Source organism: Ursus arctos, unplaced genomic scaffold (assembly GCF_023065955.2).
Source record: "Ursus arctos isolate Adak ecotype North America unplaced genomic scaffold, UrsArc2.0 scaffold_34, whole genome shotgun sequence".
NCBI lineage: Eukaryota > Metazoa > Chordata > Mammalia > Carnivora > Ursidae > Ursus > Ursus arctos.
Window position 1 is genome coordinate 11,651,381 of NW_026623030.1, and position 24,409 is coordinate 11,675,789.

At 51.0% G+C, this 24,409-nt stretch overlaps 1 protein-coding gene across 1 annotated transcript in view; it reads right to left on the minus strand.

Annotated features, from left to right (window-relative positions):
* Positions 1-1,097: 1,097 nt before the first annotated feature.
* The window catches only part of TBC1D10A (TBC1 domain family member 10A), a 29,945-nt gene continuing 6,633 nt past the window's right edge, over positions 1,098-24,409 (minus strand). Inside the window, exons 2-9 of the mRNA XM_026484807.4 lie at positions 12,511-12,610; positions 8,407-8,514; positions 4,587-4,693; positions 3,803-3,917; positions 3,657-3,722; positions 2,777-2,966; positions 2,515-2,669; positions 1,098-1,991 (exon numbers count right to left, since the gene is read on the minus strand). Of these exons, the coding sequence (XP_026340592.1) occupies positions 1,470-1,991; positions 2,515-2,669; positions 2,777-2,966; positions 3,657-3,722; positions 3,803-3,917; positions 4,587-4,693; positions 8,407-8,514; positions 12,511-12,610 (1,363 nt within the window). The 3' untranslated portion in view covers positions 1,098-1,469. The remainder of the gene's footprint in view (positions 1,992-2,514; positions 2,670-2,776; positions 2,967-3,656; positions 3,723-3,802; positions 3,918-4,586; positions 4,694-8,406; positions 8,515-12,510; positions 12,611-24,409) is intronic.

The window sequence follows — 24,409 nt, forward strand, 5'->3', positions numbered from 1 at the left end:
AGGGGACTGTCCTCAAAGCCTCTTATGGCAGGTACAGATGGGGTGGGAAACCACAGGGGTGAGGGGTGGGAGGCAGGAAGTGGGTAGTCTGCCCTGATAGGCTCACATGACACTTGACCTCCCTAGGCCTCAGTATCCCCAGCTGTACCAGGACAAGATGTTCCAGGCCCAGGCCCTGTGATTCCTGAAAACTCCTAGGGAGGCTCTTCTCCTCCCTCTCCCACCCCTCCCACCATGGCCCAGCCCAGCTTGGTAGCCTGCCAGGAACAGCCGCTATTGTTTGACTGGAAAAGCTGCTTCCTCAGCAGAAGGGGGGGCCTTTCCCAGGGACACCCTGTCCTTACCCTCACCAGTCATCAGGTTGTGACCATAGCGCCTGCCTGGGCCCTCAGTGGCATTGCCAGGTCACCAGGCACCCTGGTCAGGAGAGGTAGCTGAGAGGTTTTAGGTGCAAATCGACCAGTGTCATCTTTCCCACTCAGCTCCTCTGTTTCCTCATCTGTAAAATGGGGATAATAGAGACTACCTGATCAGCTGGTGACACAACCAGCCCAGCGTGGCACATGCTAAGTGCTCAGGAAACCACAGGCAGCCTTCTCTCAAAGACCCAAATTTCTTCCCTCATCCCTCAGTGTCCAGTGGAGGCCTGGACTTAGCACGTAAGGGCATTCATGGTCCCCGACCTCTGGTGCCAGCACTCAACCCAAAATGAACACTCAGAACCTTAATGGGGTCTGAAGTGGCATCCAGGTGAGGGGCGTTGGTGGAGAAGGGCCCTGAAAAGACCTCCTTAAGAAGCCCCTTCCCCTCAAAGATGGGTAGGCACCAAGGCCTAGGAAGCAGGCCCTGCTCTGCTCCAGCACTGGGCTCTAGCTCCGGTGACCCTCATCCATGGCAGACTGGTGGACATGGGGCAGAGGGGATGGAGTGAGGGAAAGTGGAGGCCAGGAACAAGGACTGGCCTATGGAAAAGGTACTTCTTAGGGAGGCTCTGGTGCTGGGCTGGGGCCAGGATTAGGGGCTCTGTAAGGTACAGAGAAGAGATGCTAAGCACCAGGGGTGGCTCCCCTTCCCAGTCCCTAGCCACACACCAACTCTCTACACAAGCCTGTTTATTTCTGTACAAAACCATGTTTCTATTTTACACAAAGAGCACCCCACCCTTTACCCCACCCTCTCCCCTCACAACAGCACCCTAGCCCTGGGAAGCATCCCCCCAGGAGGAGGGGGCTGAGTGAGGCCCCACCCATTGGCCCTCACTTCTGCCTGCCCGGCTGGGCTGGCCCAAGCTCCACTCTGGAGAAAATAAATAAAAAGGCTCAGGCAGAATCTGTGCTGGGCCAGCCAGACTCTCTGCCACCCAGTGGCCAGGCAGCTGGGCCCTCAGAGCATGGGCAGGCCCTCGAATGTCAGTCTGTGAGCCATGTAGGTGTGTGGAGACCCCACCCTACAGGCCTGAGCTGCCAGGGTTACAAGTAGGTGTCCTCACTCTCCTGGGACGTCAGGCTCTCCTGGGAGTGGTGGTGGACTGAATCCTGGGAGCGGTGATGGGCTGAATCCTGGGGAGCTGAGTCCTGTGGAGCTGGGTCCTGATGGGCTGGATCCTGGTGGGCTGGATTCTTCAGGGGCACATCCTGTGGGGGACATGCATCTCCCGCAGCGGCTGCCACGTTGGCTTGACTTGGGGTTGGGGGCTTATCCAGCTGCGCACTTGCCTTTGCCTGCTTCCACTGCTCCTTCTCCTTCTGGCTCTGTTTGGGTGGCTTGGGCTTGCCTTTGGAGCTAGGGAAGGGGGCATCTGGGGGCAGGCGGATGGATGGTGAAGGTTGCAGGATGGGCCGGGGGCCTGGCTCTGCCTCCATGATGGCCTTGGCACCATGCAGCCTGGGCGGGGAGCAGCACTGCAGCTCACCCCGGGTCTCTTGCCAGCGCCGCAGCTGGATGAGGTGCTCACGCTCAATCTGGCGCTCTGTCACCGGCAACTCTACCACCTGTGTCGGTGACGACAGGAAAATGGGCACCAGGAAGAAACTTCCCCTCTACCTCCCAACCTGGCCCTGCTCTCGCTCATCATCCCCCAGCCCTGGTCACTAACGGCTGACCCTTGGAATAATGGGGGTCTGGTCCCTGTGGTGATCACAAGTCCCAGAGCAACTATGTGTCACCTAAGTACAGCCCCTGAGAGACAAAAATCCACAAAAGAAAGAAAAACAGGAAAATAAAGCCAAGCCCATGGATGTGGTACCAGGAAAGAAGAGAGGGTAATGAGTTGCAGCTTCTCTCATTCCCAAATGGTTCAGAACAGGGAAGGCCCTCCAAACCTAGGCCTCTCTGTGCCCCTGTCTTCTCATTAAGACAGGAGGATAAGGTCTACCCACACCATCTTGAGCTGCTGAGCACCAGGCCTGGCACCAGTGACCCACCTTCGGGGCAGAGAGTTACACTAGGTCCCTTCTAAAGGGCCCCCACGTCTCCCACTCCCACCCAGCAGTGATGGGAGGGTTTGGGCCGCACCTCCTGGACCAGGAAGGCCTCCTGCATGATCTTGGGGCTGAGGCTCCGCAGTTGCTCGATAGTCTCATACTGGCCCTGACAGGCTTTGAGCTTTTCAGGGGAGCCCAACGCATGTTTCAGCAGCACCAGCCCCACCCGGAAGATGATCTTGACTCCTGCATGAGGGGGTGGTAAAAGGGCCTGTAAGGAGTTTCTCTGAAAAGAGAGGCCCCCTGTGGACTGGGTTAGAGGCAGGGGTGTTCCCCCAAGCCCAGCCCAGTACCTTCACAGAAGAACATATCCCAGACGCGCAGCACGGAGCTCCAGGGCAGGGTGCGGGCAAAGGCACACATGAACCACTCTGTCATGTACAGCAGCGGGTCGATCTTCTGCCGGCTGAGGTGTTTGTGGGCCACAGGTGACACCTTCTGTAGCAGTGAGAAGAGGATCTCCCCATCCAGTTGGATCGCCTCCTAGAAGACACAGTGAGGCCATGGGGCCAGGACTGCAGGCTCGAAGCAGGCAGGACAGACTACACTCTGGCTCCCAGTACCAGGCAGACATTCATTCATCCCTTAGTCAGCTACTGCCTGCAGGGAGCCAACCCTGTGTTGGGTGCTGGGATACACTGAAGAGCAAAGCAGACATAGCTGGTCCACCTCAAGGAGCATGTAGTGATAAGGGGCAGACAGATGAATCACAGGAGCAAAGAGACTAGCGGCAGGGCAGGCGTTGGTGGGGGAGGTGGCTAAGTGCCCAGAATATGGCAGAACCAGGAATGCTGGATCAGCATGTGCCAGAGGTCCCACCTGTCAGGGTGACAAAAAGCTCCCTGAGGGCTGAAAGCTGAAGGAAAGGAGGGAATGAAGGGGGTAGAGGTTTAAGCCTATGCCAAGGCTGAAGCAGGGAGGAATTTGGTGCACGGGAGGAACTGTGATCCTGCCAAGCAGCCAGACGGCTGGAAGCAGAGACGGAGGCCAGCGTGAAACCGATAACTCTGGAGCTTAGAAGACCTGACCTTGGAAGGCCTTGGGTCTTTAGCCTGAAAGCAACAGAAGTCTGGGAAGGTTTTAAGCTGGGGCAACAGTAGCTGTGGAGAGAAAGGCCTGGAGAGGCCGCAAAGGGCAGGTCCCAGGCCTGGTCTGGACCCAGCAAGCACTCACCAGTTTCTCACTGTAGTAGCCAGGCAGGTACTTCTCACAGATCTGCACCAGGCACCAGAAGGCTTGCTGTGGGCAAGAGAGACATGAGGCCTTTCTGCTGGGAATTCCCTGCCCACCCACTCACCCCGTCCAGGGCTTGGTGGTACCTCAGCAGGCATATGCATGAGCAGAACAGCAGCAATGGGTGCCTGGGCCTGGCAGTAGCCCTCCTCAGGTCGGTAAAGGGTATAGGCCTTCAGTACACGGAATAAGTCCTGCTGGCTGTAGAAGGGCCGAGTGGGGCAGGGAAGATGGGTATGACTCTGCCACCCCCTACCAGACCAGACCTGTCTCAGAATTTGCACCTCCCTGGTGACCTGACTGTGGTCAGCAAGGGGTCAGTCTCCCACTGCAGCACACAGACTCTCACAAGACCAGAGGAGGCGGCAGGGAGGGCACCTCTCCCGGTCCCGCCCCAACCCATTTGACAGGTGAGAACAGAGGCTCAAAGAAAAAGCAGAGATAGAGCCAGGCAGGATGCCTGGTAAGGGTGTGTCAGGGCTGGAAGTGTGGGCCTCTCGTTCAGCAGTTGTGTCTCCTTGGCCAGAAAGCTTTGTCCCAGGGGTCTGTCTTGGTCCTCCGGCCTGGCCTACCTACCTTTCCCCTCTGCCCACCCAGTTATCTCTAACCCTCTTTCTCCCCACCAAAACCTATTTCCAGAAGAGGACCAGGCAAGCTCTAGCACTCTGGGGAGTAAACAAAAGTTGCCCCAAAGGTAAGAGAAGAAGCTAAGGAGACCCATCTGATTCAAACCAAACGGAAACTCTAACAGCAAAGTTTGGCGCTCCCAGCTTCTGGGTCCCTGAGATACACCCAAACTCATTTTACTCCTCTGCGCCCTGAGGGACAGGGCCCAGAACCACCTCCAGCCCATAAGACCCAGCTGCTCACCCATGGCCTCCCCGGGACACAAACATCTCATGGAAAGGGAACTGCCGGTGCAGATCACGTTCAATCACATCCAGCCACTTGGGGTCCCCAGGGGACATGTCCAGCTCCTAGAAGCAAGATCAAGAGCATGTATTAGGAGTTAGGGATGGCTGCTGGGAAGATACAACTGTCCCAGGTATTAGAGGAGCCCTCTGCTAGGGGCAATGCCTACCCATCATGAATTGGGCCTTCCTGAAGACAAGTCAGGAAGCTCAGGTAAGGAAGCCTGAGAAGAATGAGAGAGAAGGGGCAAAGAGGCAAGGAGGGAAGGGCCCTAGAAACCCTCTCGGGTGATCCTGGCTCCAGGAAGACCCATGTAGTCAAGAGTGTCTGTCACAGCTGTGGCTGGAAATAACCTCCAGGCACTTTATTCAAGACTCACTCAAACACCTTAGGTCCTTAAGATGGAAGGTTACTATCAAAGCAATAGCTACCACTGTTAGCACTGCTCTGAGCTACCCATGGGCCTCATTGTCTCTTCTCAACCTCAAAGAAAAGTCCTATCATTATACTCTTCACAGATGAGGAAACTGAGGATCAAAGAAAAGTCACTTGCCCAAGTCCTCATGGTTAGAAAAATGGTGGAGCTGGGCCTGGAAGCCAGGTTGACTCAGAGCCATTGATCCCAACTCCTCTGCTATCTGTCTCCTTGTGCAAGTGGCATCACCTATTCAGGAAGGTGTGTGTGTGTGTGTGTGTGTGTGTGTGTGTGTGTATGAGACGGAGAGAGAGAGAAGAAGAGAGGGATCTGCACAGAGTGCTATCTGGAAGGATGTGACATTTAATCATTAAACTCAGAGCCATCACTGGGTGCTGGGGTTTCAACAAAGTTTTACTCTTTTCTTTAAACTTCTGTGAACCTTTTAACATGAATACCATTTTTAAAACAAGTATTACACAAAGAAAAATCATTTCCCCATCATTTGAAATGTTCTATGTCACGACTTGCGCGTTGGTTACATGGATATGTATTCTTTGTCAAAATTCACTGAACTGCACACTTAAGATCTGTGTATTTCACTCTGTAAATACCCCAACTTTAAAAATAGAAAGAAAAAATTGGGGGACTTGGGTGGCTCAGTCAGTTAAGCAACCGACTCTTGATTTCGGCTCAGGTCATGATCTCAGGATCCTGGGATCGAGCCCCACGTCAGTCTCCCTGCTCAGCGGGGAGTCTGCTTGTCTCCCTCTCTCTCTGCCTCTCCCCCCCACTCATACACACTTGCGCTCTCTCGCACTCTCTCTAAAATCAATAAATAAATCTTAAAAAAAAAAATAGAAAGAAAATCAATAAAAAGGAAACCTGGAGGGCTGAGCAGGGAAGTAGACCACGTACACGCTGCCTGCAGGGCTGATGCAGCATTAGGGAAGGCCCCTGGGATAAGGGCTAGATTCTGTGGGCACAGACCCAGGCCCTGGCCTTGACTGGCAGGTATCTTCAAAAAAGCCCCTTTCCCTCTTGTGCCCCCTCAGTGGGTGTGTCCCAACATTAAACTAAAGACCCTAGGATGTCAGGTAACTTGAGAGAGTAAGTACTGAGCAAAAAAACTAATAAGAGTGTTCAAGGCTGGAGGGTAGAAAGAAGGACCAGTGCCTTCAGAGGGCTTTTGATCAGGCACACAGCTGAAGAAGAGGGTGTACAACCTCTAGAGTCCCACATATTTTCAGGATGGGGGCTTGTGTGTGTCCTATGAACCTCCCAAATCAAACCCAGGGCTGGATACTGAGTACGATGCAGAATTGTTTTTGTCAGAAAAGGGAGGAGGATCCCACAAATTCTCCAGAGGGCTCTGGTAAGGTAGGGATCTGAGAACCCAAGAAGTCAGTTCCTAAGATGTGATCACCTGGTACCTCAGCAGCCCAAGGCACTTAACCACATATGGGTGGTTCAGAAAGGAAGAGGTATAGCTGAAGGGCCTGTGGGAAGAAAGGGCTCTGGGAATCAAAGGCAGGTGTGGGCCACTGGCAGGTGATGCAGCTACTGCAGCCTCCAAGAGAGCCTGAAGGCACTCGCACCATCATGAGATGAAGCCAGAGAAGAAAACCAGGTAAGAAAAGGACAGAGGTCTTGCCCTGCCCAATGAGGGAGGAAGAATTAGCAAGTACAGGAGAACATGAAGCCATGAGAGGCTGCGGAACCTACCTTGACAGCTGAGATTGGGGTCAGCCACCTGGGTCTTCAGGGGAATACAGGCATAGGTGCTGCCACCAATAGCCTGTCACTGTACCCTTGCCTCTGGCTGTCATGTCCACAGCAGCCAGAGGGAGCTTCTCATTCTTACTCACTTCCTCCATGTCATCCACAGGCAAAGTCCTTCTAGGTGAGCTTGAAAACCACTGTTTCAGCCCCCAGGGCTGCCCTGGGGACCCACCACTCAGCTTCAGAGGATCTAGAAGGCCTTTCTTGGCAAGTCTACCTTCTCCCACAAGCAACCCTCAAGACTTCAAAAGGTGGCTGATTCCTCTCCAGATACACTACTCCCCCCACACAGAATGCACACACAGCTCTGTGCTCTGCCACTCACACAGGATGGGCTCACATTTGCTAACTATGGAACCTGGAGTCTGGCCAGGCCAATGAAGCTCTTGGCTCCCATGCCTGTACTCTAGCAGCGAGAGGTAAACCATGGACTTGGACAGAGGTTCCCAACTGAACTTTCCCCCTCCACCCAGGATGCAGCCTCCTGAAATGAAACAGATGGGAAGAAGACACTGGAGTCAAGAGGCCTGGTATTGCTGCTCTGTGGGACAGTCCAATCACCCTGATTCCCAGAGCTGCTTCCAACCAGACACTCCACCAAACCCTGCAGCCCCACGGCCAAGTACTGCTAGCAAATGACTCTCACCGTCTTCAGGTCAACAGCAGGAACTCTAGGCTGCCCCGCCCCGCCCACTCTTCTCAGGAACAGGTTTGGCAAAGCAAGAGTGTTTGCCAAAGCATGAAGTATGTCAACAAAGAGCTGGTAGCTAGCAGCTCTGTCTCACTGCCTGTCACCAGTCCTAAGAGCTTGGGAGAAACCCTGATGCCTGGGGCCAGGTCTGGCAGCTAAGCAGGGGTAACCCCAGGGGAGCCAAGTGCCTCCCACAGGGGAGCATGCTGGAGCTGCTGCCCAGTCCAGGTGGGCCCTAAGAAGTCCCACGAATGGAGTGGTATTCTTACTCTGGCAGCCATGGGGTAGGGGGCAACAGGTAGGGAGGGGAAGGCATGCCTGCAGAGGATACCCTCTCTGGCCACTGACTGGTTTCTAACCCCAAAGGATACTGGTTTGGCTCCGCCACCCTTAAGGCTGACAACCCCACTAGCAGCATGGGTGAACTGTGTCTGGCCAGCTTGGATGAGGCAGGAAAAGAGTCAAGGATGGGAGGCCAAGAGTTACTGAGGGTTCTGTGACCCTGAGGGCAGGCCCGCAAAGGCCCAGAGGACAGAGCCCAAGGCAGTCAGGGAAGTGGTCTGAGTGTCCCCTCCTGATGACCAAGAGCTGGGAGGTGGCCTAACTGAGCCCAAGAAAACAAAAACGGGGTGGTTGACAAGAGAAAGAGCTGGAAGGGAGGATGGAAAATCTGTCCACCCCACTGAAGCCTGCTCAGTGCTGGAGCTTCAGATGGGCAGAGCCCCCAGGAGTCACAGGTTGGACAGGCCTGGTCAGTGGGGCATTTGATGGGTGGTCCTATTAATCAGCTCATACTGCTGAGGTCCAAGTAAGCACATGGAGGATTGCTGCCATGTGAAGGACATCAAGAGATGTGGGAAGGAGGGTAGGATGAAAGAAGGGCCACTCACATCAAACTTTCCAGGGTTCTGCTGTAGCTTCACCTTGCCTCCTGACAGGTACTGCCAAGCACGGCCCCGCAGAGAAGGTGGGATGCCCTTCTGGCACCGCAGACGGATCTGAAAGTCAAAAAGAGGACTGTGCTCGTGAATCCACTGAAGCAACTCCTCCGGAGGCTGTGTGCCAGCCTAGCTCTTCTGTTGGTGTTTGGTGGGCCTTCAGTTAGCACAGTGGGCAAGCAGAAAAGGGGCGAAAAGAGGACTTCCCTCCTGTTGCTACTATTGCTACAATGCAGAGCCTAGGATGCCCAGGGGCAGGGGGAGTAATGACTGTAATTAGATATGCTGCCACCAGGTGATGTCAGTCTCCCTGTGCCCTGGACCGGTGACAAAACAGATATTCCTGAGGTCTACTACATAATTCTGAATCCCCAGGACCATTTTCTGAATTAAAATGGAACTGTTCAAGTTGGAGGAGCCCCATGGGGCATCACTAGGGAGGGATCTGCATGGTGTGGGGCACAGCTGAAGCTACAGGGAGGGTAGCTTTTGAGATGACCCAGAATGAGCCCAGAGACATGGCCTGGGCACTTCCATGGGGATGTTTGTTTAAGTAACGATGTGGCAGGACACAGCCCACCTAGAGGGGAGAGAACTCAGCAGAACTCAGAAGGAAGATGGGAGCTGATCAGAATGGCTCCGTCTTTGTTTTGGTCATGAATCCTCTCTTCTGCTCTCCTTGACCCTGAGCTCCCACAATTACCAGCTCAGGGCTGAGGTAGCTGTCCCGGCTATGAATTATGATTCCAACTCTTGCTACGATGGCACAGGTCTTTCCTACCACTCACAAACGGGAGAGGAGAAGGAGGATGTGTTTGGGGTACCTCATGACCCAGAGCTAGGGCTCAATTCTTATAAGGTTTCCACCATCAAAATCCAGCTTGAAAAATCATCATGTCTTTTACAAATGGGAAAACTGAAACACAGACTGGGAAAATATTAAGGTCACACCATCAGGAACCCACTACCTCCTACACCACACAGGCTAGAGGGATCCAGCCCCATGAATTTTGCACTTCACTGGACTTTCAGAGCTAGATGAGAGGTGAGCTCCACCTAGGCTTTGGGACAGAATGAGATGAGGCAGCTGCCTTGATCATCCTCCCTGGCCTCAAGGCCAATGGTCAAGGAGGGTGAGGGCAAAAGCAGAGGCACCACTCCTATAGAATGGTGGTGGGGGGTACTGGACAATGATACTCCCCTCAGCCCCTGCACTAAGCAGCCTGGCCTGGGATAAAGATGGGAGCTCAGGGCAGTGGGAAAAGCAACTGGATGTGAGTTTGAATCCAGTGCTGACTTTGAGCCAATTGATTCTCATCAATAGTTAAGAACAGAATGGCAATACCTAGGATTCTATTAGAAGGGTGGGAAAATGCCTAGCATGGGCCCTGACACATAGTCTGTGTTCAATAAATGCCTTCCTCTCCACCCCTCCATCCCAGGAAAATGCCTGACACAGAAGCCTCAGGGGCTCAGGTTCACACCTAACTTCCCTTCACCTGGAAACCCCCTCAAACAGTCCCATTGGAATCCTCAGAGAAGCACAGAAGGCCTAGCCTTCCCGATGACCAACACAAACAAGAGAAAATTTTCCAAGGGTCAGAGAGTGTCAAGAACCAGGAAGGAGACAGGCAGACAGGCTGGAGGCAGTGGGGGAAGAGCAGAGTGGCTGGTCATGGGAGCTAAGCTCGAGCTTCTGTGACTGCCTGCAAAGGGGGTGAGGAGGTGGGGTGAGGAGGGGGTGAGGAAGGGAGTGGAAGGGAACTGTCCCAGACTCTGGAAATAGTTTCCTGCTGCTGTGGGACAAGGGTCTCCTTAAGGAGGCCACTTGGTCTGAGAAGACTTTGGCAAAGGGATATAGTATGGCCTAGAGCCACAGGCCCTTTAGGCTCTCTTCAGGGCCAAGCTTAGCCTGACCTGAGCCAGCCCCCAACATCGTCACAGCCCCCTGTCATAGTTGGCCTGCCCCAGGGGAGCCCAGGAATACCTTCAGTCCATTAAGGTTTTCAAAGAGGCCCTGCCCTCACTCAGGCCAGGGCTGGGGAGGTGGGGATGGAGAACCAGGAGTACAGCCAGCTTTTCCCACTCTGGCCTCTGGAATCGTCCTTAGCACAGAGGTGATAGGGATGGCAAGCTCCACCTGCCTGCCTTAGAGAGGAGGCAACAGTGGGGATCCGAAAAGATAAACCAAGAGAAAGTGCTCAGCAAAACGAAAACACAAGGGATTATCATTCTCTGATTGACAGCTGAGTGAGGCCACACCCTACCTGCTGAACTCTGGGAGGCCTTGGCCATGGTTTGAGCAGAGCCCTACAGGGGAAGACAGCATTCCAGCCAGAACCTTGCCTCCATACAGTCCCCTCCTGGGGACTCAACATAAGTCCAGGAGAAGTGTTGGGTCTGGACCCACTTCCTGAAGCAGGTATTGTCCCTCCTGTGCCATGACTTCCTGATCACGGGGAGAGCCCAACCCTGCACAGCCAGGCAAGAAGAGCTCCTATGGCCAGGGTGACCACAGCTGAGGTGGCAGGAGTAGAGAGCAGAGGGCTAGGGCCTCTCGGTAGAATAGGGTACAGCCTCCTCTGGTGGCCCTTACTGGGTAGGGACTCTAACCACAGTTCCAGGGAAGCAAAAGGGAAGAGGAAGTAGTGCTGCCTGCTCTGCTGAAAGGAGCTCCCCAAGGCTCCCCTTTGGAATCCCCATTTGCAAGGGAGGCTGGGGCATGAAGGATCCACTGTCCCTGCCAGCCACTAGTCACAACAGACAGCGGAGAGGGAGCTGAAGCTCAAGGTAAGAGCCTGAGGGGTAAGAGGCAGGAAAATAGATCCCAGAGTCATGTAGGAAGCAATTGAGAACAATTATCTTTAAAAAAAAATTTTTAAGAGAAATATTTAATAAGAAAAAATGAACACTACAAAGCCTACATAGAACAGCAAGAAAGAGCCCAGGCCCAGGTGTGCCTCTCCTCCATAGGCACAGGGCTTTGTAGTCACCAACTCATGGGAGCCTCCCAACATGACTGTCATTACCACTCAACCAGGGAACCCAAGGCTGAGAGGGTGAAGTGACTCACACGAAGTTGCACAGCTAGCCACAGGCATGAAGAAGGGAAGGTAGTGGGGCTGGGCCCAAGCCCATATCTGACCTTCAGTCCTGAGCTTTCTGCTAGGCCCTGCAGCCAGCTGTGGCAGCCTGGACCAGACCAGCATATCAGGGTGATTGCAGTGGGACAGCAGGTTCGCTCTGTGCCCTGGGAACTTGTCAGAGAGACCCTGGCTATGAGGTTCTGGACAGGCCTCCACTAGGCAGGGGAGTAACTGGATCCTGCCCAGGTGGCCAAGGGCATCAACACACACATCGTGGTGGGCAAGGATGTTCCTATGGGGCAATAGAGCTAGTGTCTAAAGAAAGACCAACAAGGAGAGGACCACTGGGTATTTTCATTTTTATAAGACCATTAAACTGTGAGATTACTTTTTTGTTCTTTTTCCTTTGGCCAGGAGGCAAGAGGGAACTCATCACATTAATCTAGAGGGTGGTAATGAAGAATGCAGGCACTAAATGTAGACTGCCTGGGTTCAAACCTTGATTTGTGGGTCACCCATAAAGTAGGGGTACTACTGCTACCAACCTCATTGGAGAGTTGTAAGGTTCACACAAGTCAAGCATCCAGCACACTGCAAATGTTCAACACATGTTAGTTATTACTAGTATTATACGGTCCTCCCTGATAGGTGGGTGGTAAGTAGCAGAAAGAACTTCTCCTAAAAGGGTTGGAGGAAAGCTGCCCATAAGGGCTTTTGGATAAAAGTGGCTTTGAAGTTTGACTCCAGGACAAAGTTCTGTGTGAATCTAAAGTCATCTTGGAGGACCAAGCAAAGACTAGTCCCTGCCCTCCAGCCAGCTTCTGTTCCCTTTTCAGAGCTGGCAGATGGGGACACTCAAGACTGCTGGCAGTTGGAGAAGCTCCTGCTCCTCTAAGCTGATACAGTTCCTCTTCCTTTTCTTCCCCAGGCTGCCAACTCCCAGCCCAAGGCCCAAGGCCAGGCCCCTCACCTTTTTGTGCTTCTTGGCCATCCATTTGTCCCAGTTGTTGAGCATGTCCAGCCACTTGGATTCCCTCTGCCTCAGCACCTCCAGGGGGACTTCCTCTAGCCTGTGGAGCAAAGGGCAGGGCCTGTCAGAGATGCCAAGAGAAGCAAAGGCCCTGGCTTAGGCCCCAGCCACCAGCCTTGTCAGGCCTTCACTCCTGCCCCTGTCTTCCACCCCTGTGTTCCCTTTGGGGCTGCTAACCCATGAACACCCTAAAACTGATGAGAGGGAATGCTGCCCCCTCCCTAGAAGTCATAAGCCAAAGAGACATCAGGTTAAGTACCCACTCCCCCAATGTGTCAGGGGGCCAGGGGTCACCATGCTTTTCTGGGGGCAGAGGTCTGAGTGCCTGCATCTGTGCACCAAAGCAAAGCATTCCTGTCCTAGGTCTGTCTAGAAAAATATGCCTCTTCAGGGGGCCTACACACAAGGTGTAGAGCTGGATGAGGAAAAAAAAAAAAAAAGTCAAACAAAGAAATAACATGCTCACCTCTTCACGCTAGCAAAGCTAGTTACTCATAGTTTCCCCAATTATACCCTGGCCCTTTCCCACCGCTCAACCTTGCTCATGCCAGTCCCTTTGCTGGAACTAACTCCAAGTTGTCTGTACCTATCAAAATCCTACACATGCTTCAAAACGTCACCAAACATCACTTGCATTTGTACATCTACTAACTGAGTAGCTATCACAGCTGTGCTGGCACTGTTCTAGAGCCACGGCTTCTGGGCAGGCTGTGGGGAAACACTCCTTTGACTAGAACAAAGTCCTGGCCCTCATGGTGCTGACATTCTGTTTGGCTCTGAATGCCCACTAGAGTCACGGGAGAAAACACTGGAGCCTGGAGACCCACCCCAGCAGGCAGACGGGCACCAGAGCAGCTGAGGCAGGCTGGGGCAGAATCCCTGACTTAGCCAGAGCATGCTTCAAGTGAGTGGGCTTCCTCCAAGAAGTGAGTTCCCAGGAATTCCTGAGTTCACATAACTCTGAGGGGCAAAGAGGAGGAGACTAACATTTGTAGACTGGGTATTCTAAAGATGCTTTCTTATTTAGCCTACAGAGCAAGATTGGTAAGAAAATAATGGAAAAAATGTATGTGTATACCTCTCTACACACACATGCATGCTCTCGTCTTAAAATCACTTTTAAAGTGGTGGATTATGGATCTTTTGAATTTCTTTTTTTTTTTTAACCTTTTACTTTTTTACCAATTAAAAAAAGTACTTGACATTGAGAGGTAAGATACCTAGGGAGGGTATCTTGCTCAGAGTCAAAGAGCAAATCAGTGGAAAAATCCAGACTCAAATCCAAGTTAGATCCTAGCCAAGAGCCCGTACTCAGTCCTGCCTGACCTCCTAGAAAGGAGTGCAGGGTCAGAAGCACTCAGGCAGCTGGAAGGAGGCCCTTAGGAACAGGACATGATGGGGCTAGGGCTTGGCCCAGGCCTTGATTCTCTGAAGGAAGGAAATACGCTGCTGTGACTTTTACTGGTTGGAAGAGCAGAGGGAGGGGCCTTGGCAGAACAGAGGCCTCCAAAACACAAAAGGGCAGGTCTTCTGTAGTGCGTTTTATCTGGGGAACTGCACAGGCCTGAGAGCAGCCTTGGAGCTGAACAGCTGAGTAGGAACGACAGCCTGGGGCAAACCTGGCCCCCTCAATACACAGACACAGGTCATTTTCCTCTAAAACTGCTGACCCTCTCACCACCTAGAGGCACAAGGAGGGCAAAGGACACTCCTTTCCTTTCCCTCCCCATAGGAGAAAACCAGAGACCACACCTTTATACCAAGACATTTACAAACTGACAGATGTATGTCTCCAGGCAACCCCTACACATGTAGGGAACGGAAACCAAAGGCCCAGACATCACAGGACATGCTGCCTCCCACCGCCTACAAACCACGAGCTTATACAAGTCAGATGAGCCTTCTAGTTAACTAAATGAAAGGGGATGCCCACACTATGTTAACAGGAAGTTTTGGCAGTTGTGGATGTGGATAATAGTTGATCCAATCCTCCCATTGAGCAGATGGGAAGACTGAGGTTCACAGAGGGCAAGGTTTTTGCCTGAGAGTTCCAGATTTCAGTGAATTCCCATGGGATTAAATACATGTCCATTTGATACCTCAACCCTCCAGATCTGTCTTTGTTGATAAGATCTGACTGCAGGGCCTCAGACATATCCATTCTCCCAACTGCAGATACATAGGGGAACACATTCAAGTTCAGTGTTCCTTTAAATGATGTCAGATAACAGCTTTGCCAGTATCAAAGCCCCAACATCAAACCTCAGACCGGAATTTCAATTGGTTACAAAACAAACGACCATATTTCCTGGATTCTAAGACACTAGTGATTTTAAGCTATACCACTGATTTGGCAAGATCTTCTCAGAAACAATATAAAAAACCCACCACGACTTTGTACACGTCAGTTGAAAGATCTATTTGGCTTTTAAAATCTTAAATTGAGAAAATTTTGAGGAAATAATGGTCATTTAAGTGGCTTCTCCTCCAACAGCAGAGGAGTTTAAGCCACCTGGAGATGGTGAAAAGGAAGACACTAGAGGTCTGGTTGTAACCACCACTCAGCACATCACATGCTCTCTTAGATTTCTCTTTATGCACAGGATGTGCTCCTGAAAAGTTGCAGGCTATCCCTTTTTTTAAAACCAGAAGGTTAACATATCCTTCAGTTTAGTCAGTCAGGATCTCAAAAGGCATCTGATCAGACTGCCATCTGGTATAGGAATCCCTTCTACAATAAGTAAGCCCTGTGCCCTCTCTGGACCTCCCTAGGTGATTTCCCTAGATGACTAGAATGACCTTAATTGTGAATTGCTCCTCAAAAGATGCTCAGAAAGGAGCCATGAGATGAAGATGGAGTCAGGGGGCTCCCTGCAAATAGCATGATGGTGTAGACGCTATCTGAGGTAATTTCCTCCTGACAGTGGAGGGAGAGCACGAGCCAGCTTCTAGTGACAGGGAAGCTGACCAAATGGCCAGTTCAAAGGACCAAACGGCACATTAGGGATAATATAAAATTAAATATAGCCTACAGAGCAAGACTGGTACATTTTGAGGGCTTTAGTTTGAGGGCTTCAGTTTGAGGGCTTCACTTACCCTGCAGAAAACCCCTCTTTCTTACAGGTGGCCTGAGGGAGTCTCTGCTATTGAAAGAGCCTAATGAGAACAGTCTCCAGTGGCCCAGCCCATGCTGGAATTCCACCAGGGATGGGGCCTCATTATCACCAGGTGAAGTCACCCTATTGTTGAAGTTTCTACTATTAAAACTTTCTTTCCAATGTAATGCCAAAATTTTCCTGGTAACATCTATCTATAATCTCAGCACCCTCTTTTAAGGCGGCACAAATCTCAGCCAGACCAGTCTCATACCAGGCACACACATGCTTATCCCTTTTTCAACCACCCATTCTTACCTGGAATGCCCTTTCTTCTCCCCTCTCCAAGTCAAAGCAACCCTTTCAGAGCCCAATATAACAATAAAAACCACAACTTGAAATACTAGCAGCAATAGTAGTTACCATTTATACATCATTTACTACTTACCAATTTCTTCCTGTTTCTATTTCATAATAACCCTACCATAATACCATTCTCTCCATTTTCCAGAAATAGAATCCAAGACTTAGTAAAGTTAAGTGCCTCACTCAAGGCCATATAGCTGGGACTCAAAGCCAGGCCTGCCTGACCCCACAGCCCATGCTTTGACCCTTATACTATACTCCTCTGCTCCTACAGGTTAAGCCCTCAAGCCTCTACATAGCCTCCGTGCCTGCCCCTATCTCATTAACTGTCCTCCAACCTGACGACCTCTATCTTGACTTAGAATACCATTTCTCAAAGTTTTAAAACTGAGACCCACAATAAGAAATACATTTTATACTGAGATTTTATACACACACACATACACACACATATAACTGAAGTAGATTTTATGAAATAATTTACTCTTATCTGCACTCTGAAATTTTCATTTTAATTTTATATTATTCTAGTCTATGTCTTTTGTCTTCTTTTAATGCTGGTCCTAATCCCTTAAAATTGATTTCAGTAGTAATTCATTAATGAATCAAGAGATGAAATGAGCACTTCATTACAACTTGCTCATATTGCTTAGCTCTGTCCCTTCCTAACTGGACTGGGTCTTAAACTTCTGTAACTCCCACCAAGCATCTCACAGGTATTCAACAGGCGCCTGCTTGCTTTTCTTCATGACATCATTACTTTCATATAAATTGCATTCAGGGCTACAAGCCACTTCTGCCTACACCAATTTTATCTGTGCCACTAATAACTCAGTGAGGTGGATCCCTCACTAATTAATAGATTAATTACTATTTGGCACATGAGAAACTCAACTCGATCAGAGAGGTTATATGACTTGGGCAACGTCACAAAGCTACTAAGTTAAGCGGTAGAACCAGGACTTCCCCTCTGCCACAGTGACTCGTGTGCTTCTTTGCATTCCCCTGGGAAGACTGTGAGGAAATCAGCGGTTCTCCAGATGCCACTGTGAGGCTCTATCTTTGGTCCCCAAGTCCCTGGAGACAGTCTATCCCCATCTCCAGTGTTCTGACTGCCCCAGGGAGTAGCCTGCCCATACCCAGTAATGCTTAGTGAAGCCAATATGCTGGATGGGCACAGCTCCAAAGCACAACATCAGTTGGGAGATGGCAAGCCTGGGCAATGTGTGTTTGCTGGCCATCCCCTCCTGAGGCAGAGAGGCACAGAGGAGACAAAAGTGGGTAGCCAGGGGGTGACTGATCCCAGATTCTGTTGAGCTCTTGCTGTGCTATACCAGGCCATGGCCCAAGGCAGCAGTGACACTCTGCTGACCCCATGCTCTGCAGGCTCCCAGTTTCCTAGCCTTTTCCCCAAACCCAGAAGCTGGAAGTTTGCAAGAGCTCAGAGAAACAAGACCAGTACTCAAGGCTATAAGACCAAAAACTGGGGTTCTCTCCACACTGTCCTTCTAGCTGTCTGCCTTCTGCCCAAGCACACCTCAGCCCTTCTGGCTGGCAGTCAGCCAGGTATGGTGCCCATGCCCACGCCCTCTTCATCCGATGGTGAAAGATTAATCTTGGTCCCAAGGAACCAGTTTAACCCCCTTCTCCAAGCCTCACTCTCCAAACCAGCCCAAACAGGAAGCCTCTTCATTTGAAGAGAAACACAGCCCAAACACAAAGCCCAAGGTCACAGACTATAGGATTGATCCTCCTCATCTCAACCACTGGAGGCCAGCTGGGGTATGGGAAGAGTGAACAGAGTGGGGATCTTGAAGCCAACCAACCTAGGTTTCCATTCCAGCTCCTCCACCTGGGAGACCATGGGCAAAATACTTGCATTCCCTATCTCAACTTTTTCATCTTTAAGTGGAACCATAATACACACCTCAGATTTTATAGGACTGCAACAAGGAATAAATGTGTATAAGGGCCCAGCCTGGTGAGCGGCCAGCAAATGGTAGCTAGTAGGTGACTGTATTTGCAGCTTACCTAGTACTTTCATATCTCTATTCTCATCTGACTTGTCCACACACACAGACACATACACATGCAGCAGGGCAAGATTATGCCCACTTTACCCATGAAGCAATTGACGCCCAGAGAGATTAAGTAATTTACTTAATGACACAGAGACTGTAACTCTTGGCTTCTGATCCCAGCTCTATCATTTTATAGCTGTCTGAAACTGGGAAGGCTGCTCCACTCTGAGCAGGTTCCCCACCTGTAATATGAGACAATGCCACCTCCTTAGAAGGCAGCGGTAAAGGTCACATGAGGCAGTACAAGTGGACACATTTCCAGCACTGGCCATGAAGTAGCTCTGCCAAGTACTACATATGCGCACAACTCCCCAAGGAAGTAGCTTTTATTATCTCCATTTAATAGACAAGAAAACTAAAGCTCAGCACGGTTGAGTAATCTGCCCAAGGACACATAGCCTGGAAGTGGAAGCTGCCACTTAGGCACTAAATTATCCAATAAATATAAAGTGTCTCACCACCTGGCCTCAATATAATCTAAAGGCCTCAGTGCTTGTCACATTCTCTGCTCTCTTCTTTACCACCCAGTAGAGAACCACTACCCTCTGTGCCGAGAAGGGCAGGAATGAGCAACAAGAAAGTGTGGAAAATTGTGAAGTAGATGTGCAGGAAGAGCACAGCCAATGACAGATCCAGGGACAAGGGTGGGGGAGCTCCCCTCTCCCAAAGCTGGAAAAAGTGAGGATAAACAAAAGGCTGACCTACTTTGCACACTGGGTAACAACCTCTGGAGTTCATTAACCTAAGAGGTGGTAATGACTGAAAGTATAAATAGCTTTTATGCCAGCTCCATAATAACTGATGATGGGAAACTGGAATGCACAAGGCGGCGGGCTCGAGGAGGTGGTACAAACGGCCGACAGTCAGGGCTGGGAGGGCTGTGAGATCACCCAGTGAGTCCACCTCCTCCCCAGACAGTCACGGAGGCCTATAGCCCAGAGGGTAAGTGATCTGCCCGAGGCCCTGCTGTGAGTCAGTGTGGAAAAGGAAGATAGTCTGCAACAGCCTGGCGTTCCCTCCTGCGGCCTGGCAGCCACTGACTTAAGGGTAGGGCAATGTCCAGGATCTCTGCCTGGGTGAGAGTCTGGCTTGCTTCACTCTTCCCAATTCCCAGTGCAAGCTAGTTCTGGGCCTGCCTCCCTTTCCCATAAGGAATTCCCTGGCTTTGCTCCTTCCAGCCCTGGGTCAGTGCACTATGGTAAACAGGTTCTCTCCACCCTTCACTGGCCTTGGTGCCCTGGGCCTCCGCCCAGCTCTCCACTCTGTTCAGCTCCACCCCTCTTGATGTCAGGCGGAAGAAATGGTTCCTTTAGGCATCAGCTTTGCTGGCTCTAAAAAGTAAGGAATCCCCATTCCCCCACCCAGCTAGAGACAGGCACAGACCACAGAGAAACCCCCAGGGCAGCTCTCCCTGAGGACTGCAGAAAGGTATGGAGACTCTTCTCAATAGAAGACTTCCCTTCCCCAAGCCCCTACCCTTAGCAGGCAGAGTAGTGCTTGAAACTTCCCACAGGCAACCGGGTCCTCAGATCACAATCTGACTGTGGGTTCCCAGGGGCCATCTTGACTCATGTACAGCCCCCTCACCCATCCTTACCAAACTGCTAGATCTTATTGATAGATCTTACCAAATTAGTTTTGACTCACTGTTTGACTCACTGATTCCTTCAAGGCTCCCTACTGCCTTCCTTGTCCAATAGAAACCTAAGGCCTTGGCTCTCAGGCCCTCCTATTTTCTTTAAACATCCCTCTTCTTTCCCCAGCCCTATCTCTAGGTGGCCTTCTCTCTAAACTGCCCTCTGTCACCCCATCCCCATTCCAATTCAGTCCCACTCATCTTCCAAGGCCTCATTCAGAACTCCCTCTCCTGTCCGCAAAGCCTTTCCTAACTACTCCAGGGACAGAACACAATCAGCCCCTCATTATATTCTATACACATTTCTCCAGAGCCTGTGTTCCAGGCCTGAATCTACAAAGAGATGAATAAAATGCAGTCCATGCCCTTGAAGAGGTCAATCTGGCAGAGGAGACAGATGCGTGAGTAGATAACTGGTACACAGGGAAGTGCTATCACAGAAGCATATAGAAGGTGTTAGGAAACTACAAGAAGCCCCCACAGTGGTGGTAGTGGTTGGGGGGTTGTTCAGGTAAAGCTTTAAAGGGGAGCTGATTTTTGAGACGGTCTTTGAAGGGTTATAGGAAGTGGCCAGGGTGAGAAAGGAGAAAAGGCACAGCAGGCAGAAGACCCAGTATGAGCAAGCACAAGTTAACAGAAAAGGGCACGGCCTGTTTGAGGAATGTGAGCAGTCTAGTGGAGCAGGTACAGCTTCTCCACTGACTATCCGCTCTGCTGAGGCAGCATTCCATGAGAAGGTGCGCTCCTGGAGGGCTCTGCCCGTCTCATTTCCACAGTGTGTCCTGGGCCTAGAACAGAGCTTGGTACCTAACTTATGTCCAATAAATGTGTGTTGACAGAATCATTAGCTTCGTGATCTCAGGAACTCTGTGTTTCAGTTTTCTCGACAGTGAGATGGGACTACTATCCTCTACCTCGAGATCAGGTGGGTAAAATACAGAAAGTGCTTGATAAAGAACGTTCCCTCTCTGGCCTGATACCAGCTCTGGATCTTTCTTGAAGCCCAGCACAAGGCTGAGCACAGATGTGCTTGATGACAGCCTTTTACAACATTATAATTCTAATATTCAATTAATGTAACTGAATGTCTGTTAGAGCACTTACCAGGCACTTGCTATGCAACAGACATGGTGCTCAGCACTTAACTTACATTATTTCATTTAATCCTCACAACAAGCCCATGAAATAGGTCCTCTAATTATCACCCCCCACACACACCACCTTCCACAGATGAAAAACAGGTTTTCAGCAAGCCAGTAACTATCTAAGGTCCAGGGTGAGCAGAAGACAGTCCTGTGTGCTGAGTCCAGGCCCTGCTCTTCTCCTACTCTGTCACTCAACTCCAGCAGAGAGTCCTGACCACTAGGCTGGGTACATGCAAGCCTTGATCCCAAGGAATTTTGTGGACTCAGAGCCATAAACTATGTGATACATGGCAAGTCACTTTACCTCTCTGAGATTTGGTATCTTCCTCTGTAAAAATGGGGGATTATGATGGTCCAGCCTGGTCCACCATGCAGGCTTCTCTGTACAATGGCATTACCATGTGACTATGCTGGGAGGAGGGAAGGGTCACTCAGAGGCAGGACAGGAAGCCCGGGACGAAAGTCCACAAGGTGCTCAGAAGGAAGGTGGTGGTAATTTCGATGCAAATTCTGATTTCTTCCCCAAGTGACTGCCACTACCAAGGAGGGCTGAGACCCCAGGCAGCACTAGGTTGCATGCTTCAAGTTGAATCTTTCAGCAGACCCACCTCTAGTCTCACTTCTGCTTTATCTTTACAGACCGAAGAGAAGGAAGATCAGGCCCTCCAAGTCAGGGTCACCTGAGGACTCTGTTCCAAATGACTCAAAGAGGAACTCATAGGGGGGATTCCCAGCCTACTCTGGGAGGCCAGAAAGCTCCAGACCACAAGCTGAGTGGGACTGGCTCCTGCCTTACCCCTAAAGCCCAAGGGTAGAGGGCAGAGAACATGAAGGAATCTGGATCCTCACCATTATGCCAAACGCCTGAAGTGAACCTAAGAGGATAATTCACACTCAAATTGTAAGAGCCACCCTGTACCTTTTTACTTTGATGCACACACTGTGCTGGGTGTTTTTACCAACATCACCTCTCTTAATCCTCATAACGCCCCCTCTCTCCCAGTGCTACCACCTGGCCCATTTACCTCAGAGAGGTCACGTGACTAGAAAGTGAGAGAGCCAGGACTTGAAGTCAGGTCTGCTGTTGTCTTGAACTCAGGCTCTCCCAAGCCCAAATTTAGGTTCTCCCTTTTTGTGATACCAAGACAGAAAGGGAAGGGAAAGAAGAAGCATCCTCCAGAAGTGGCCGGCTGGGAAGGATAGCTCCTGGACACACAGAGCCCAGTGCCCAGAGTGCACTCAGGAGGAACAAGATCTCCCTTGGGCCTCCTCACTAGCCAGCTTCTCCTGCCTTGTCTTAGGGTACATGTGAGGGGCTATGTGTGGAGATCTGGGACAGGAAGTGTACCATTCATCACAACACCTCAAAACAACTTGAGAAGCCTACTAGGAGAAGCACAAAAACTTATGTGTCTGAGCTGGACTGAGGTCCTAAAGCCGGGACAGGGAGGGGCCAGAGAAGCCACACAGTGGCCACGAGCTTTGGTAAGATAGAAAATTGGAAAGGAGGAGTCACAGGTTCCAGGCCCAATTCCATCACTTGCCTAGCTTTGGTTTCCTTGGCTGTAAACAGGGAAAATAAAACTTACCCTACAGATTTCCCATTGCTTCTGTAAGGACTACTGCAAGGCAATGGGAATGAAAGCACTGTGCAGGCTAAAGAGCTAGACAAATCAAAGCATCCTTTGATTTGATTACACTCCCAAAGACATGAGGGCCACTGGTCCTACACACAAAGAGAGGTCCTCCCACAAGAGGAACAGAGCATGCTGGAAGAATTGGCCTCTGTGGGCTGTGCCATGGCGACCCCTTGCACTTGCGTGGTACCTCATAAAAAACTTTTCAAAGCACTTTTCATATACTCCCAGCTCAGTCTCAGAATGTTAGAAGCAGAAGAGCTCTTCAACATCATCCCATTAAAACTGCCTTGGTTTATATGTGAGGGAAACTGAGGCTTAGAAAGATTAAGCAATTTTTTCAAGGTCACACACCTAGTTAGGGATCCACTGAGGCGGCTCCGGACTCAGGTCTCCTGGCCCCTGTTCATCAGTCTTTGTTTATACTATGCTCCTAATCCAGTTATCTCATTTGATCCTCACAATCCTTTTGTACACAGGCCACACCTTTAATTACCTATTGACTGTCTGACTTCCCTGCTAGGCTGTAAGTCCTGGGAGCGCAGGACCAGGTCTGCATCCCCCCTTCCCCCTCCCCCAGCCAAGCACACAGCTGCACACATAGTAAGTGCTGGGTGAGAAACAGGAAGCATTAGCCTCATGGTCAGAGAGGGGACATACCTAAGTTACACACCATAAGGATCAGTGGTGGAGCCAACACAAGCACCTTGACTCCTGTGCCTCATTCAGAGCCCTTTCCCACTACTAGCCTAAATCCACATTTCCAGCCAGAATCTTTCATCTCTGAGAAATGGCTGGCGATGCCCGCAAGTGCTAAGGAGTTCACCTTCTCATAGGTATAGGACTTACTTCCACTTGCCCCAGCTGAGGACCCAGTTCCAGGAACAGAATAAAGACTCAGGGTGAGGTCAAACTGGCCCTGGATGCCATCTGCCTCCCCTTGATCAGTATCTATGCCCAAAGCCCCACACCTACCCTCTCCAGCTGCATGCCACCTTAAGGCTGGTTTTCCATGCCCTCAGGCTTACTCCCCTCTCCTTGCAGAGGAGTCTGGCTCTCCTTGTAGCCTTCTTTGCCATCCAATATGTTTACGGGGCAGAGAGCACAAAGCTCAGTACTACTCACCCCACCCCCTCCCAACCAGGCCAGCTAACCCGCTCTCCTACTGGAGAGAGACAAAGAACCCCTTGATGTGTTCTGGGCATGCCAGCCATGCCAGGCACCTTGGGGAGCCCGAGGCTGTGACAAAGCAGAGTCAGCAGCAGCCCAATGTCCTCTTCAGAGGAAGGCCACAGCTGGCTTTCCCTCCCTGTGGTCAAAAGGTCCCAGTATGGGTTCTGTGAAAGGCCAGGGCCACTTCGTCTTGTCCCAAGCCTTCCCAACTCCCCATCAGTTCACAAAGCGAGTCAGGTATCAAGCCTTACTGCTTTGCTGGCTTCTTCATCCTCATAGCTCCAAACCTCTTTCCAGGCCTCTCCATAGCCCTTTTGGGCTGTCCTGAACTCCCTCAATTGGTCTCACTGCCTGCAGTCCAGCTTCTCTCTACACCAGCACCAGACTGACCTTGATGAACACAGGGGGCCCCAGGCTGACATTCAAGGCTAGGCATGGTCTGCCCAACCCATTTTCCTAGTCTCTCCTTGCTTCACATCCTCCTCCTGCCTTCTGCTGTTGTCACCTCTGCTCTTGGCACACCACATTTCTCAAACAACTGGCTTTTGGGGGGACTTTGCACAGAAGTCCGCTCCCATCCAGTGAAATGCCCTTCCTTGCTCCTTCTGAGGCCTGGATCAAATGTCACTTCTTCCTGGGCTCCTATAGATGGAGCTGGCTGCCTCTTCCCATGTATTTCAAAGCAACCACACACCTCAATTATAAC